The sequence below is a fragment of the Columba livia genome, chromosome 11 (genome assembly GCF_036013475.1).
Source record: "Columba livia isolate bColLiv1 breed racing homer chromosome 11, bColLiv1.pat.W.v2, whole genome shotgun sequence".
Taxonomy (NCBI): Eukaryota; Metazoa; Chordata; class Aves; order Columbiformes; family Columbidae; genus Columba; species Columba livia.
Window position 1 is genome coordinate 12,139,978 of NC_088612.1, and position 17,070 is coordinate 12,157,047.

General features: G+C 47.8%; 1 protein-coding gene across 3 annotated transcripts in view; it reads right to left on the reverse strand.

The window, feature by feature from the left end:
• The window catches only part of ITGA11 (integrin subunit alpha 11), a 47,650-nt gene that overhangs the window by 15,919 nt on the left and 14,661 nt on the right, over positions 1-17,070 (reverse strand). For 2 of the 3 annotated variants that reach the window (XM_005511186.3, XM_021299335.2), the window contains exons 3-13: positions 11,495-11,604; positions 9,281-9,372; positions 8,778-8,892; positions 7,210-7,337; positions 6,397-6,545; positions 5,284-5,428; positions 4,610-4,775; positions 3,511-3,581; positions 2,427-2,571; positions 540-688; positions 98-238 (exon numbers count right to left, since the gene is read on the reverse strand). In XM_005511186.3, the coding sequence (XP_005511243.2) occupies positions 98-238; positions 540-688; positions 2,427-2,571; positions 3,511-3,581; positions 4,610-4,775; positions 5,284-5,428; positions 6,397-6,545; positions 7,210-7,337; positions 8,778-8,892; positions 9,281-9,372; positions 11,495-11,604 (1,411 nt within the window). Of the gene's footprint in view, positions 1-97; positions 239-539; positions 689-2,426; positions 2,572-3,510; positions 3,582-4,609; positions 4,776-5,283; positions 5,429-6,396; positions 6,546-7,209; positions 7,338-8,777; positions 8,893-9,280; positions 9,373-11,494; positions 11,605-11,724; positions 11,787-17,070 lie in introns of those variants that run through there. The other variant, XM_021299337.2, reaches the window with a different exon arrangement.

Genomic DNA, 17,070 nt, shown 5'->3' on the forward strand with positions numbered 1-17,070 from the left:
CAAGCCACCCCAGGGAGGTGACACAGCTCCTGTGCTAGCACTCAAACATCTCAAACCCTGCAGCATCCCCGTCTCACCCCACGGTGCTGCCCTGTACCTGGCGCAGGGTGTAGACATAGACCTTGCCCCTCTCTCTGCCCTCGCTGAAGTACATGGGGGCTCCCACCAGCAAAACGTCGGTGACACCATCGCCGTTGACATCGAGGGAGTTGATCTCACTGCCATAGTAGGAGCCGATCTGGAGGAGATTGAGGAGGGGGTGGGATGGGAGCAATGACCCCAGTGTGCAGGGGCACTGCCACCCTTCCTGGCGAGTCTCACAGGGATATTCTGAGCCCCATCCCTGCTACAGCATCATGATTTGGAGGTGCAGGCCCAGCGACAGCCAGGGCACCCCCAGCTGCCTGTGGATGCATCACACTGCTCAACTATTCGAACAGAACAATTTGCAAAATGAAGAGGGAGAATTTATGGAGGACCACGTGCACCAGGTTCAAAAATCCCTGCAGTATCCTTGGCAGCGTGTGCCCTGGCATTACCTGTTCCCCCTTCAGTGCCTGATGGATGGTGAGGTTTTGGTTGTTGTGCATGCTGAAAATGATGACTTTCCCAGTGTGGTTGAACCTGGGTGCTCCCGCAACATAAATCCGCTCGTGCTTGGTGGATATGACGGAGGAGACGGTGTAACCTGGAAGGGGGACGTGCGCAGGGTGAGCACAGCCACGCTGCTCCCAGCCTGGTGCTCTGCTTCCCATTAACCCTCAGCTGCTGATACAAATCTGGCCGCCTCCCAGATTGGGAAACTAGAAACACAGATTTCTTCAAAGATAAAGTCATTCAAATAAACCCCAGCGCCCTGACCCTGGGCTTTGAGCCGCTTGCTCAGGTCCTACCTACACCCCGAGCAGTGCAGCTGCACCAGAAGTTTTGGCACTGCCTAACGCAGCCAGCAAATCCTGTGCAAAATCCTTCTTCCACAGAACGCAAGCCCAATTCCCAGCCCGGTAAGTGTTTTACTTCATGGCTCACATCAAATTAAACAAACACGAGCGATGTGCATGCACTGGGAGGCTGCGGCACCCGCTGCTCCGCTCCTCTGAGACCCCGGCATCACCGCGGCTGAAACCAAGCGTGAAAGACTTTGCTGATGCTTGACGTGAATGTTCCCAGGTCAATAAAAGCCCCAAATCCATCAAAACCACTACTCACGAGTCCTCATGGAAATAACCCTGCATAAGCAAATGATCCGGCACAATCCCTCTTTTCTATCCAGATGGGTTATTTTTTGTGCCGGGGTCACTGACATCACGTTGCACACTGGGATGCAGCACTTGCCACCAGTTGCAGATGAGCTTATGTACGAATATAACGCTGAGGCCACAGAATCCCATTTTTTACACTCAGCTCCAGGTTTCTGCACATTCACAGTCAGTTTTAAATGCTACTTAAATTATTAGAAACTCAAAGCCCAGCCAACAGTGAAGCTGGATCAGATCACTCAGGGTCACATCCAGTTGAATTTTGAGTATCTCCAGGGATTACCAGGGATCACAGACCCCTTTCCCAGGGGTGAAGAAATATTCCCCTCCATGGAGGATATTCCTAAGCCAAGCATCAGCTTTGAAATGCCCAGGTCCCAGCGCTGGGTAAGCCAGGCTGCTCTGCAGCACGATGCACCAGCATTTTCCTTAATGTTTCTGTTTCATTTTGGTTTTGTTTTTGTTTTTTAAATAGAGGCAATGGGAAAGCCAGAGCCCAGCTGAGTTCCCACATACTGTCACAGTAACCCCTGGCACAGCTGCAGCCGCTCCCACTCCAGGCACTCACAGCTGAGCCCGGGGGACAGTCTGCTGTCACCCCAAGAGATGACCCACGTGTCCAGGGGCCATTTGTGTCCCCACCAGAGGGAAGAGCCCCAACACACCATGGGTGACCCCACAGCATGCCACCCCCTCCCTGCCACTGGGCAGCTCAGCCCGGCACGCACATCACTGGAGAGGCTTCATTTTGCAAACCAGGCTGATATTTTTACTCCCAGGCTTCAACAGCCACACATGGAACGGATTAACCCAGCAGGTATTTCCTCCCTAGGCATAAAATTTCATCAGGGCTTTTTAAACCATTCCAGTAAGTGCTGTAGATGACCCCAGGCAGAGCTATTTCTGCATTTAAATCATTTTTGTGCTGCACACTATGCTTGGCACTGGACCCTTCCCAGGTGAGGATGCTCAGGTATGCTGCATCCCCGAGCAAGGGGCAACATGGGTCTCGTACTGATGGGACCTCGCAAACAGCCGGGCACAGTACCGCCTACACTGCCAGTGCTGGCTGCTGTTAGTCATTCGAGAAGTATGTTGTGCTTCCTATTATTAAGCATAAAATCATGAATTCAGGCCTGGCAGCAGAGCCTCATCTGGCTTTCTTACCTAAATATGCTCCATGATTTTTCAGCTCCTCTGGGAACTCCTGCAGATAGGATTCCCGCAGGGGAATGACCTTCCCGCTGCTGGTTTCCTTCAGGACAGCTCCATTCCAGTCGTAGGCACCCACTGCCCCCAGCAAGATCCCGTCCTGCATGAGAGCGGGACTGGTTTTAGGGTATTTCTTGCCAATTCAGCCCCTTTCTGCTTGTATGGGCAAAGCTGATTCATGCTGAGGTGGATGAGGGGACCTGACTGGCTGGTTTTGTGTGAGAAAACATGTGGGGTCCCGAAAAGCCCAGAGCTTGGACTGTCTACTGCTTGGAGGCTGCAGAGTGCAGAAGGAAAAAGCAGCAGATGGTCTCTCCCAGAAATCACACGTTTTATGGAAAAAGGGGAGGAATGTCACAAATGGAAAATAAAAGGAAAAAAAAAAAGAAAGAAAAAAAGGAGGAAAAAGGAGAAAAGGAGAAAAGAGAAAGAGGAGGAAAGAAGGGAAGGGAAGGGAAGGGAAGGGAAGGGAAGGGAAGGGAAGGGAAGGGAAGGGAAGGGAAGGGAAGGGAAGGGAAGGGAAGGGAAGGGAAGGGAAGGGAAGGGAAGGGAAGGGAAGGGAAGGGAAGGGAAGGGAAGGGAAGGGAAGGGAAGGGAAAAAAGCAAAGGAAAGAAAAAATAGGTAAAAAAGAAGAGAAAATAAAAAGAAAAAAGAATCAAGCAAACCATTTTCCAAAGCACACCTGGAAAGATGGAGATTTCCAAACACACTGGAATGACATTTCCTCCTCATTCATATCTTTTCACCATGCTTTCCCTCCCCAGGAGAAGCTTGAGCAGAAATTCCTGCTGCTTTTGGCTCAGACCTGCCAGCTCATAGAGCCCGTGGCTGGGAAGGGACTGAGCACCCTGTGAATCCCACCACCAGCAGCAACAGCATTTTTTTTCCTCATGCTCATGATAGCAATTTAACTTCATGGTTAATAACTTGCCCAAAATGTCCATCTCACCACCTGCAACTGCTGGTGATGGTAAAAAGCCTGGAGCACCCGCTTGCACAGGCAGGAGCAAAAAAAACCCAACACATTTACTCTCTTACTTCCACAACATGCGATGAAAATCCGGTCTGGGACATTTCCAGGCCAAAGGAAATTTCATTCTTGTTGGTTCCTTTAAAAAAAATAAAATAAAAAAAGGGAATTAGTATTTAATGAAGAGCTTTACTTTCCTGAAGGGGCTGGATGGGTTGGGGTGGGATGAGCATCCACCTCACCTGGGCACAAAGGGCCCAGTTTCCCACAAATGAGCTTGTTTTTCCCTAAATCACCACAATTACACAAACTTGTGCTGCTAATAGGTGCTGGGAGCTCTGCCCTGCTGTGGTTCTCTTCTACCCTAGCTGTGCAGTCACACAAAAATGTGGATTTAGAGGATTTTGTGTCATAATAGCAACTGAGTGACGCTTCTCACCCAGGGAAGTTTTCTTTCACTGAGAAGCATTGGGCAGGACAGACCAAGATAACTGACAAACTGGTGGGGAGTTTGTGAGCTGGTTTGACCAAAATTCCCCCAAATCCTGAGATGCTTAATTTTCAGTGAAAACCCTCCATTTCTGTTTCAATTGTTCCTCCCAGGATGCGTTTTTCCTATGATATTTAGATAAATTTAGTTTTGAAGGTCAACAAACTTGTCACAAGGTAGTTAGAAGCACCGTCATTTAGAAAAAAAACCAAACATTTCCTGATATTTAATTCCAGCCAATAAACTAAAAAACCTCACATTATTCCTATAATCCACAATGTCCCTGGCAATCAGTGTGGGGTTTTTTTGCCTGTTTATAGCCCGGCTGGGTTTGGATGGATTTGGATGGACCCAAATGACCCCCATGCCAAATTTCAAAGGTTTGCTATTAATGACAGAGCTACCACAGAATACCAGGGGCCAGGATGAGGGGTGACCTTTGGAGGAGAGAAGATCTGCCCTCCTGGTGTCTGAGGGATGCAAACCACTCAAAATAATGACATTTTGTTGTATATGAAGGTAGTCCGAGTATGCTTTTTGGTTCTATATCAAATAGATTTTAGGGAAACCCTTGGTGTGACCTGTTCAAAATGAGTAAACTGAGGACTGAGGGAATATCTGAAACATCTCTCTGCATCTTGGCTGCCTGGGATGTATCGGGGAGGATCATAACTCACCTTCCAAGCTAAATATCCTTTCACCCAGGGCATCCACGATGTCTTTGAGTGCTGCTTCATCCGTGACGTTAAAGAAATGCTTGTCATCGGGGTCGCTCGCTATAAATTTTATCTCGTTCAAAAAGGCTTCGGGATTGATTCCTCTTCTGTTATAATAACCCAAGACCTAGGTTTGAAATCAAAATGCAAGACTCACGGATTTGCATGTGATAGAATCAGAGAATCATTTTGGTTGGAAGAGACCCCCAAGGTCAATGAGTCCAACTGTTCCCCACCCCTGGCACTGCCCCATGTCCCTGAGAACCTCATCTCCGCATCTGTTCAACCCCTCCAGGGATGGTGACTCCACCACTGCCCTGGGCAGCCTGTTCCAATGCCCAACAGCCCTTTGGGGAAGAAATTGTTCCCCAGATCCAACCTCAACCTCCCCTGGTGCAACTTGAGGCCTTTTCCTCTCATCCTGGTGCTTGTTCCTGGGGAGCAGAGCCCTACCCCACCTGGCTCCAAGCTCCTTTCAGGCAGTTCAGAGATCAGAAGGTCTCCCCTCAGCTTCTGTTCTCCAGGCTGAACCCCGCAGGTCCCTCAGCCACTCCCGTCACACTTGTGCTCTAGTCCCTTCCCCAGCTCCGTTGCCACCTACATTCGCTGACAAAAGGTCCCATCCCCCCACTTACCGCTACTGCATATCTGGTGACGTTATCCTTCTCACTGTCCTCAATCACCTTCTCCAGGTCTGGGCTGTCGTGAGACTCTCCATCTGTGATGACAATCATTACTCTCTTTGCCCCTTTCCGGCCACCTTTCTGAAACGCTTCCGAGCTGCAATTGAAGAGATGCCCTGGGCTGCTCAGCCTCGCCGGGGGAGGTCACAGCTCCCACTGCCCCACGCTCACCAAAACCACCACAGCTGCTGAGACGTGTGTATCATTGCACACATCCCAAAGTACTGAGGCGTCTTTGGTGTGCTGCTAGCCCCTGGGGAGCTGCCATCGGGTGTGGGACTCTCAGGGAAACGTTTTAGGGCTTTAAAAAAGGATTTTTCCACTGATGGAGTGGGCTTCTTGCAGGAGAGGAGCCTGTAATTCAGCAAAATGCCCTAAATCTGCAAAAAATTGAAGGAGCAGGGACTTGTCCCAGATAGTCACAGAATCATTTTGGTCGGAAAAGACCCTCAAGATCATCAAGTCCAACCGTTAAGCCACGCCTGGTACTACCCCATGTCCCTGAGAACCTCATCTCCGCATCTGTTCAACCCCTCAGGGATGGTGACTCCACCACTGCCCTGGGCAGCCTGTTCCAATGCCCGACAGCCCTTTGGGGAAGAAATTGTTCCCCAGATCCAACCTCAACCTCCCCTGGTGCAACTTGCAGCTGTTTCCTCTCATCCTCTGTTGGATAACAGAGATGGAGCTGTGGGTCGGGGCTGTACCGAGCTCTGAGGTATGTGATGGGTCTGCAAAAGAGCTACAGTGCCTGGGGCAGATGTGGGGTCACTTTTGGGGGCTGAGAGCTCAGTTTTGGGTGCTTTCAGGACGAGAATGCATTTTCACAGTCTCCCTCTGCACCCTCCTTCTGGTCCAACTGCAATTGAGAATGGGGCAGATTTGCAAAGCATTGTTTGTAAAGCACCAATTAAGGACTGAGCCTTTTTGCAACATCATTTTTAACCTGGTGGTATCCCCTGCTTTCTAAGCATCAAGGAAAAGTGAAGGAGGAGAGAGGAAAGAAAAACACACAGTGATTTAAAATTTGTTATCAGGAGGAATGGGAAGGTGAATGATTTTTACCGAGCAAACTCTATCCCATAGGCTGTCCTGGTTTCTGTACCTCCTCTTTGCTCTATGTGACTGGCAGCTGCTACCACATCTTTTACAGACCTGTAGTCATTTAAATGGAACTCATGGACGACATCTTCTCCATACTGAACAACTCCAACCTGGGGATTAAAGGAATATCACAAAGGACACCAGCAAGGTATAGCAAGAGCCTGTGACATGAGCACGCTTTGTCAACCACACGAAACCAATGAAAAATCAATCGCTCTGTCCAGATTTGCTCCAGTTTTCCCTCTATGGGACTGTTGAAAATGCTGGATTTTATTTCTCTTCTCTGCCAGCTCTCCCCCCTGCCCTGCCATAATGGGTTGGGGTGATGCAGATGTGCTGCATCCCAGTGCAGACCCACAGCATCGCTAAATGGGACCACATGGGGGTTATTTGTGCAAATGGTCAAGGATGCCCTTGCACAAACACCTGCCGAAATCTGCCCACAATTACTGATAGTACAAGGATGGAGAGCTCTTCACAGCTGCAACAAGCTGCCTCTGCACAGGGCAATATTTCTGTATTTCCGCAATTTCATCCTCCCATGCCCAGTCAAGAAGTGGGATGCTGCTCTGTCCATAACTCGTTTAGGAACATTCATGTGAGCATTATTTCCATGGGCCTGGCTTTAAAATCCAGACATGGACAGTTTATTTTCAAAAAGCACAGTGCCAAATTACAGCATATTGGCATAAAATGTTGAAAACAGCCCCGCATGCATGGCCAGGGGTCTCGGCACGACAGGGGGTGGGACACACGAGTTGTGCAGGGGCTTACTTGTATCTGGCCGGGGCCAATATAAAATTTTTTCAAGATGTTTATCAGGAAGTGCTGAACTTCAACCCAAGGATATATGCTGTTTGATCCATCCAGGACTATGATTATGTCCATGTAAGTCTGGCATCCTGTGAAAAACACACAGCGTGTTATTGAAAAGACCTTGTCAATGCTCTCAAAGGGGAGATTTACAGCTTCATTTTTCACAGTCAGGTACTTGCTCTCATGATTTGTTTGAAAAAAAAAAAAAAAAAAGGTCTTATTTCAATAATTCCTGAAGACCCTTCGGCTTTAATAAGGGAGAGAAGCCACAAACATCCTGTCTGCTGAGGAAAGACTGGATAACTTTCTAAGAATAACACTCAGTGATACCTTTTCTGATTCAGATTTGGACCTTTATTTGGTCTAATATAGTTGCATATTTTAAAGGATCCACCCGCCGCTGCTCCCGCCAAGCGATGCTTCACCCCGAGTCACTTCTCAGCCCTGCCTCTACTTGCCATACAATACAGTCTGGGCGTTTCCTCCCCTTCCTGTTAAATCCTCAGTGATGATGCAGCCAAAAACCCCAGTGAGGACCCCAGGACTCGGCTCCACAGTACGAGCTGCCAAGGATTTAGGCAGCCAACTGGTTTTCAGTGGGGAAAATTGCTCAGCATCACCTCTCTGTCTTGCTTATATGTTAAAATATTATTTAGAAAATATGCAGAAACCCAGAAGATACTGAATTTTCCAGTGACAGATATTTAGTTGCTTTTTTCACCTTGGGTAGGCATTTATGTGTCTCACCACCTCCATCCCCTGCTCATCCTCTGCATCTCACCCACTAGATGATAACACTCTGATCGTTAACCAACTTGTCTCTAAAAAAAGCAATTACCCATTTGCAGCGAGGTCTAAAAGCATCTCCTGGCTATAAAGAGAGAACTGACACTGAGAATTGGGTGGTGGGCTCTTCCTTTGCCACCTCTGCATCCCAAAAGTCCATTTTCCTGTGCCCTGCTTTATGCCGTGAGAATTAATTGACATCAAATGGGTGACGGAGCTGGGGCATCGCACCCTGTGCCCAGCTGGGGCGAGGAGCTTCTGGGAGCCCCAAGGGTGCAGGACAGGCTTCTGCAATTTCTTACCATCTCCAGGAAAGCCAGGAAGCTTATTTAACACCTTAAAATAAAATCACGCATCCAAACTTACAAATTTGGGCCAAAATATTCAACTTTGAGTGAAAGAGTTCTTTGTTTTGTGTGGCAAAGTTCTGAGTTCTTTCCCTATTTTGCCTTCCTAGCTGTACTGATAAAATATTCTGGATACTTTTATTTCTGGTTTTGGAAGAATAAGGTATTTTTTGTCTTCTCTGGGTGTCAGTCAAAAGGAAAATGTTTACCAGATGTCTGTGTACGTAACCCCCTTTGAATCACTTCCCTGCAACCATTTCCTCTGCTCTCTTGCCTTCTGCTTAAACACTGACATCGCTTTGTTTTCTCAATGGGACTGAAGCGATTAGAGAACAGAAATTCCCTCTGACTTCAAAGCCAGGATTAGAGCTGCAGGGCAGATTGTTCTCATACTCTGCAGAGCTGGAGCCACCGTCTTGGAGAACCTGAAGTTGGAGTTGACCCGGGAGCACATGCCCGTGGTGTAGTAGGAGCTCCCGCACTCGTGGGACCAGAGAGGGCTGCAGGCCTGAGGGGTGGAAAATAAAGCGTATAATGCATATAAATCATACAATGCATATAAAACAAATAAAAGGCCACTTTTTAATTGTTGCTTTGCAAGGTTGTCCTCTCCTTTGGCATCTTTTTCCCCATGGAAAGTGAGGTTTCTGAGCCCCACAGTGCATGCAGCATATGTATAAATACACAGAGCAGTGTATTTGCATGATGTACCTGCATGTCATTTTGCATGCTTTGAAATGCTTATGTGCATGCATCTGGTTTTGCATGCTTTTACATGTTTATGTACATGCATCTGGTTTTGCATATTTTTACACACTTATGTACATGACCCTTGCAGTGATGCCCCCCGTGCCCGCCCAGGGAGGCTGTGCTGAGCCAAAGCCCCAGTTCCTCACCAGGAAGCTGTTGTCTTTGGGGTTGGTAGCCAGGCTGAGGCCAAGGCGCATGTTGTCCTTCCTCTCCGAGACGTTGGAAAGCGTTACCCGTCCTTCAGAGAGAGGATGCAGTTAGGGACAGCTGCTGGGCAGGGATGCTGGGCACCCAGCCCACATCCCTGTGGTGCTGCCCGGCATCTCTGGAGCAAGAGGAAATGCCGCTGAACGCCAAAGGAAAGCTGTCCCTGCCTGCTTACACTGCAGACGTTGTGCTTTTGGGTGTTTTTTTTTTTTTTTTTTTTTTTTGAAGCAGTTGTTAAGATAAGAATTGTTTGGATTTTTTTCTTAGATGCCACAACAAAGAAACAAAAAAATTCTTCTAGGGAGTGAAGCTGTGAGGCAGAGCATCTCTCACGCAGTCAGTCTTTAGGAAGAAGCCCCTCTGAGCTGTCTAGCATATCATCTTTTATTGCTGGGCCAGCAGGCATTTAGCAGCTGATTTATCTTTGTTCATTGCTTTTGTTTCCCGTGTCACAGCCCAGAAACTGGGAACAGCCCCCGGGGCAGTCCTGTCTTTCTGTTACCACCAGTATCATTGAGCTGTGACACAACCGCTGCCCGACCTGGCTGTTCCTCCTCATCAGGGGCTCTGGGTGATGCAGGTCCCCGCAAGCGAGGGCTCCCCCTTTGCCATTTTGCCTGAGAAACAAACTGAAAAGGAAGAAATTGGGCAACTAATGGCAAAATTTGGGAGGTTTCGTTGCCCATGGCCTTTGGAAGTTTCTTATCATACAATCCTAGAATATTTTGGGTTGAAGGGACCTCCCCAGCTCCCCCAGTGCCACCCCTGCCATGAGCAGGGACATCTTCACCAGCTCAGGTTGCTCAGAGCCCCGTCCAGCCTGGCCTGGGATGTCTCCAGGGATGGGGCATCCACCACCTCTCTGGGCAACCTGGGCCAGGCTCTCACCACCCTCAGTGGAAAACATTTCATCTTCTTGTCCAGCCTCATCTCTGCTGTGTGCTCACTGTCATCTTAGCATTCCCCCAGGGCAGCTCCATGTCTGGTTTTACTCAAATGGCCTCAGTGGATTGTGCTTAACTAGACAAGTTAATTGGGAAAAAAATAGAATAGGATGTGCTCATGGAAGTGATCTGTTCACTGGAAACGAATTTCCAATGGAAAAAAAGATTGTTTTTTAGCAAGATTCAAATTTACACTCACAGGAAACTTATTTCCTTGAAGAATCTTGATGTTCTCATAGCAAATGACCAAAAAAAAAAAAAAAAAAAAAAGATAAAAGAAAACAAAGTTTAAAAAATTTTCAGCCAATCAATCAAATATTGCAGATGATCCAAAGTTCCTTCTCTCTTATCAGTTCTGGTAGAAACCCATGATAGTTCAGATTCATAATGATGAAAAATAAAGTGAGAACAACTGCTCAAATGTTCAAAAAATCCCAGACTTTGCCCCCAAATCCCAGCAATGTTCCTCAGGACCATGAGAAAGTCCTCGGCTCTCACGTTGCCTGCTGAGATGGGGACATGCCGTCAAGTGTGACACTTTGGGCAGCAAAGAGGACTTTTTCCCTCATGCCCTGCACTGCCCAGCTCAGGCGGGGCAGGTCCCCATATTGCAATATTGTGCTGTTGGCACAGTTGGTGCTGGACCAGCCTCAGAAACCCTGAGGAGGATCTTGGTATCTCCACTGGGGAGACGGGATTGGGATGTCTGGGGGACCAGAGCACTCTCAGGGTCTCTCCTTCTGCAGTGATGGGGCTGGGTGACAGTTCCCCAAATACTGAAGCTGCAGGGACAGGCTGGATGTTGGGAGCAAACTTGTGTGTGCCCAGGGAACATACTGCAGTGGGACATCATCCGAGCACCCCCAGAGAGGGATCAGACACCACCATGTGCAGGCAGGTACTTGCTAGTGGGACCATTATCCACTGATAATTTTATCGTGATGGTTTAATAAACAAAACAGTTTAATCTATGTTAAACAAATAACTTTTTAACTTTAGCCCAATTTTCTTGATTTTACCCTGACATTCTTAAAGCTCAGCAACAGGAGCAATGTGATCACCTGAAATAGTTCCTTATCTAAAAATCTTCCCAAACCACACAGTCCTCATACTTTTGGGGACAATCTGGGCAGTGCAACAGGGTGCATCTTCATAGACCAAAGCAGTGATAAAAAGCGCTGTGTTAAAACCCCCCAGCTCCCTCGGTACCTAGGTTGAGTTTGGTGCAGTTGCTGTGGGTGTCACTGGTCACCGGGCATTTGTAGACATCTCCAGTCTTCTGCTGGCCATTGGTTTCATAGGGAGCTCCCACCACCAGCCTGCGGGAGAGAGGGATGGGAAACATGGGAACAAAGCCACAGCCACTGCTGGAGGGAAATAAAATGATTCTCAAGCCCAGAATCCCGGTACATGGGTCAGGAGGTGTCAGGAGGCCTAACCTGACTCGGTGCAAGCAGGAAAAATCACTATTTTGACTTCTTCCCATGAGAGCAGGCAGCAATGAGCCAGGGACGATGACTCACTGCTGCTTGGAAGTAATGGCCATCAGATGGAACTGCGGAGAACAAATACCTGGTGGTGAGCAAGGTCTGAAAAACCATCTGATGGTGCAGGGAGGAGTGAGGGACTCCCCATCACCACTTCAGCTTGTGGCTGGTACCATCACCAAAACCCTCAGTACCCATTTGAAGTCTCATGGTGGGCACAGCTGGCCCCAGGAATAGAATCATAGAATCATTTTGGTTGGAAGAGACCCTCAAAATTGAGTCCACTTTTTCCTCCATCCCTGGCACTGCCCCATGTCCCTGAGAACCTCATTTCCACATCTACTCAACCCCTCCAGGGATGGTGACTCCACCACCGCCCTGGGCAGCCTGTTCCAACGTCCAACAGTCCTCTGCCCAAGGGCCAACCTCAGCCTCCCCTGGTGCAACTTGAGGCCATTTCCTCCCATCCTAGAAGGAAGGAGGGGACAGAGGTGTCACTTCTCACTGCTTCTTCACGTAGGAACCCTTCCCTTTCTTCAGAACACGGACATATACAAAGAATTCCTGCCTAGTAATAGCCCAAGCAACAGCAAGGAGCTGGTTCGGCAGTGATAGCAAATCACACTGGGATCTGTGGGAAATTTTCCCCACTAAAAATCTGAAGAAGTTATTTTTCAGGAGTTTTTCTCCAGCCTGGAGTTGTTTACTGATAAGCAGCCCAGAGCCATACATCAGGATCTCCCAGCTCAGCAGCAGGTGAGGGTGTTGGGCATCTATCTGTTCTTTAAAATAAGAGGAGTTTGTAAAAACACGTGTACCTGCCAAGGGTGCAGGCCACTAGTGGGGGTGTATCTGGGACACTGCAAGCATTTTTCTCCCTATTTCTTCTGGACTTGACCAGGATAGTACAAAACAGCAAATTGAAGGAGGAAGAGAGCAGGACCTGAGGAATGTGACCATTCCTTCCAGGCTAGTTCAAAAATACTCCGAACCACGGGTTACTGGCACCTTCTGCTCCCAGTGTGTTAGCCCCAAAATAAATCTGCTCCATTGCCCTTTTTTTAGCTTCCAAAATCCTATCAGTGGATGCAACCGTCCGAGGCCGGATCACCAGATAAACAGGACATCTTTTGTTCTGTGTCACTCTACCCAGCAGCTGGCAAAGCAGCCGTCCCCAGCCCAGATGTTCCCTGTTAGACCAGAAATGTTCATTTTTTAAAAAATGCTGCTTCTACAAAGACACTTAACACTCATTCTTTTATTCCACCACTATAAAATGGAATTGCTCACCAAATTAAAACCTCCAAAATCTTTGTAGTGTTTAAGGATTCTGATGGAAATACTTCCTGTCTTACAGCTTCATTACGGAGATTAATGAGGGGAAAATAATAGTCACCTGGAACTGTCCCCAACAGCATCCAGAAGTTCAGAGAAGCCTGGTACCTTCTCCCTGACCTGTACAAGTTGTTTGCTCATGTCTCTCTGCTGCAATATCGATGCCCATTTGCTCATGGTCAGAGAGGGGAGGAAGGTGGAAGATGTAAAATGTATGAAAGGGTGTGGGAGCGGGGAGAGAAAAAGGCCTTGAAGATGAAAGGAAATAAAGGCTGAGACACCTCAGAAGATGACGTTCTCATTTCTAGATTCTTCATTCCAACAGAAGAATTTAACGTAAACAGGATTGAACATGAACTTCTCAGAGCAGCTCCACCTCGGTGCCCTCCCCACCTTGATTACCCGCCAAGTGCAGGAAAATCTCAGCTGAGACTTTCCCATTAATTAATATTCACATATCACTATTATCACACTACCCATTAATAAATATTCCCGCACACCAGCGGTTATTAGGTCGAATCATCTCTTTCAAACACCAGACGACTACAAATCACCCATTCCCCCAATTCCCCAGCCCCACCTCAGGGCTGGAAGCTCAAAGAAAACCCAAATATTTACAGCTGCTGCCATGAATGCAAAGAGGTTGTGGAGCTCATGAAACCAGAATTTTTGTCTCCCATAGACAATGGCATTGTTTTCCCTTTTCAGTTAAATTTAAATGATTCATTGGCTGAAGCTGTCAGATTCTCATGGAAACTTGGCAGCTCGGGAAAAAGGCTTTTCCAGCTGTTTGAAAGGTGTGGGTTGTGGGGATGCTGTAAGTGTTCCCTGAAGTCGGCTGTCAAAGATACTTCTCAACTCACCAGTTCACAGGTTGCTTGCAAAGCTTTTCCTTTATTTTGTGGTTTGTAAACCTGTACTGTAATTATTTTTTTTTCCTAACAAAAAAAAACCAACCAAACAAAAAAATCCCATCCCAAATCACCTAAATCCAATTGGAGCATCCTGCTGCAGCAGGGACCGTCCCCTGCTCCATCCCAGTTCTCCTCATCCCTGTGGTCACCCCAAAGCTCCCAGCTTGCACTCCCTGAATGTTTGCAAAATTCCCCCAGTTGTGACCAGATGCTAAATAAGCAAAGTCCTCTGCAAAGAGCGAAGCAGCAGGCCCTTGCGTCACGGCTTGGCTAATAAACGAAGCTTTAAAAGAAAATAAGAACCAAACAAGCCCGCCCTCGCCTTCCTTTTCATGTGCTCCTTATGGGGAAAACAAAAGCAAAAAAAAAAAAAAGGCGGGGGGGATTAAATATGAAAAGCACAGACTGCTCAGAGCAACATGTCTGAGGACATATTTTTAACTTTCACCCTGGAAAAAAAGAGAAAAAAATGGACAACCAAGTTGTTGGTGGAAATATCCGAGGAGCCTCCGCTCTGCCTGTGCAGTGAGGGGTGGAAACTCAATTTCTGCTTTGCCAGCAAAGCCCCAGGCTGGTCCTTCTTCCCTGTGTCCTGGGGACGGGACGGCTGTGTCCAGCACCACACGCTGGGCAAGTCTCACAGCAAACTTCAAAATGATGAGTCAAGCTCCATTTGCCTTTTTTTCTTTTTTTTTCCACTATTTTAAATGATTTCGTTGCACGTGCACACGAGCAGCGTGCACAGTGCTGCTAGCACAACAGGGCAACACAAAACCTGAAATGCTGCCACACCTCAGCGTCTAAAGCACTTTGAGTCACAGCTGCTCAGCACCGACTGAATTGTTGGTAGTTTTTTTTTCCTTAGTCAGAACATTATCTGGCGAACTTCCCTGTGTCACAGACATTAATTCCTGCCAGTTATCTCAGTCCTAAATCCAGTAAACTATGTCTGACTGGAGCACATCTCCAGGGAAAATGACACTCCCTGATTTGCAGGCATCAAGTGATGGAGAAGCCAATATTCCCCTGGGAAATTTGTCACAGAGTTCAGTGCTTAAAAGTTCATGGCAGTTTGGATGTTCTTCCAGGTTTCCACACTGAGGCAGAGGGATGTCCTCAGCATCCCCTCCCCAGGAGTGTCCCACTGCCACCAAACCACCTCCTGGCTATGATTCTTCTTCATTTCTTTAGTTTCTGTTTATCTTCATTTATGACCTAAAAGGTCTTTTCCAACCTAGATGATTCTATGATTATTCTCTATTGCATACGTTTTTAATTTCTGCTTATTGCCACTAAAGTTCTGTTGGCTTTTTACCTGCACTGTCTCCTGCCAGGGCTGTATTATCTTTACCTGGAGGTAGTTCAGCCCCTCACCCCATACACATGATGATCCCACACCCCAATCTAAGGGTCCTCCCAAGACCCCTCGGCCTTTTTGCATCCAGCAAATTCCTGTTTTTTTAAGGGAATAACCCCCCTGGGCACAGCAGCCCCCCCAGGTGCATCACAGAGAGGTTGCAAAGCTCATTTTGAGCCTTGGGATATTTTGATTAAATGGAAAGAAATCAGAAAAGGAAGGTATGTCTAGCTGGTGATCCGGGAATGCAGGGATTTGGGAGGAATGGAGAAGAAACTATGTTTTTCACAGAATTTTTCAATCAATGGGACACTTAATCTCCTGCAAGGCAAATTCACTTGCAGTTAATTTATTCAAGATGGAACTGGATGAAGAAGTGATTAAGGAGGTTCAGGAAAGGGAGAGTTCAGCTGTGGAAAAGTTTAAATGGGATTGGGGCTCTTTGGAGGGAATGTGACAGAGGAATGGGCTTTGAAACGTTTTTCTCCACATTGGCAACAGTGGAAAAATTGCTTAGTGGGAGCCCAAGGAGAGGCAGAAGAGGTGGAGGAGTCGAAGACATAGAGGCACAGGAGGATGTGTGACCTGAAAATGAGCCCTTGGTCTGACAGCAGCTTTCTGTGCAGCCTCTAGCAAATAATTTCACCACTTTCTGGTTATTTTTTGATCTTTAAATGCGAGATAGCTCTGCTGAAGAGCACAGGCAATGCAGGATGGCTCTGCTGGTGGTGACGACCCCACCACATTGCATAGGCAACAATGGGCAGATGCTCTCCTGGCCAGTTCTGCTCACCACGAGCAGAGAAAACCCACATGTCGGTGACCAAGGGCCACCACAAAAACACTACTGGGACAAACAGCTGTGACTAGGTATCCAGTGAGCTCCAACATTGTCTCACAGAGGGAGTTTGAGTTTGTGATGATTGTATTATTAAAGCCAGATCCAACCCTTAGCACTGCCCAAAGCCCAGGAAGGTACAGCAGGGACATCAGAAGACGACAAACTGCTTTTTTTTGGTCTCTACAGAGCAGCCACACAGGCCAGGGACAGCCAGGGCAGGAGCTTGGGACATCTAGGAGGGGAGTGAGAAGAAATACTGGGTCTGTGAGCACCAACAAGCCTTCCTGACATGTGCCGGGCTAACGGCATATTAAATAATATCAGTTGGGTACATTTAGCATACAGTTTTGAAACAGCATGGTGCAGAAAGCCAGGAGTGATGCAAACATTTGCTTTCCCACCTGGCAGCAGCAAGATGTTCCATCAGCCCAGGGTGCTTGATGGGGGAGGAGGAGGAAGATGATGGTTACAGCAGGGAAGTATTTGCAGTGTCTGCATCAGGTTTGCATCACCCTTGGTGAGGGACAATGTGCCCAGGCCCTGCCACCCAGGAGAATATTCTCTTCCTGGTCATGGTTGTTCCATCCACATCCTTCTCTTCTGCGTGAAACATCATCTCATCCCGATCCCTTCCCGAGCATCTCCAGCCCCAGCACCGCTTCTGGGCTGACGTCCTTCACACAGCTCAGGGGGGTCCCTGCTCCAGCCCCAACCTTTGGGCTGACTCATTTACCAACCAGCCATTCAGGCTCGTTATTTAGCAACAGTTGCATGGGACTGTTACACACAGACTGTTTTGCCCACCTTACAAATCACCCCTTGGCAGAAGCACTCCTTGTGGAGGTGTTAGA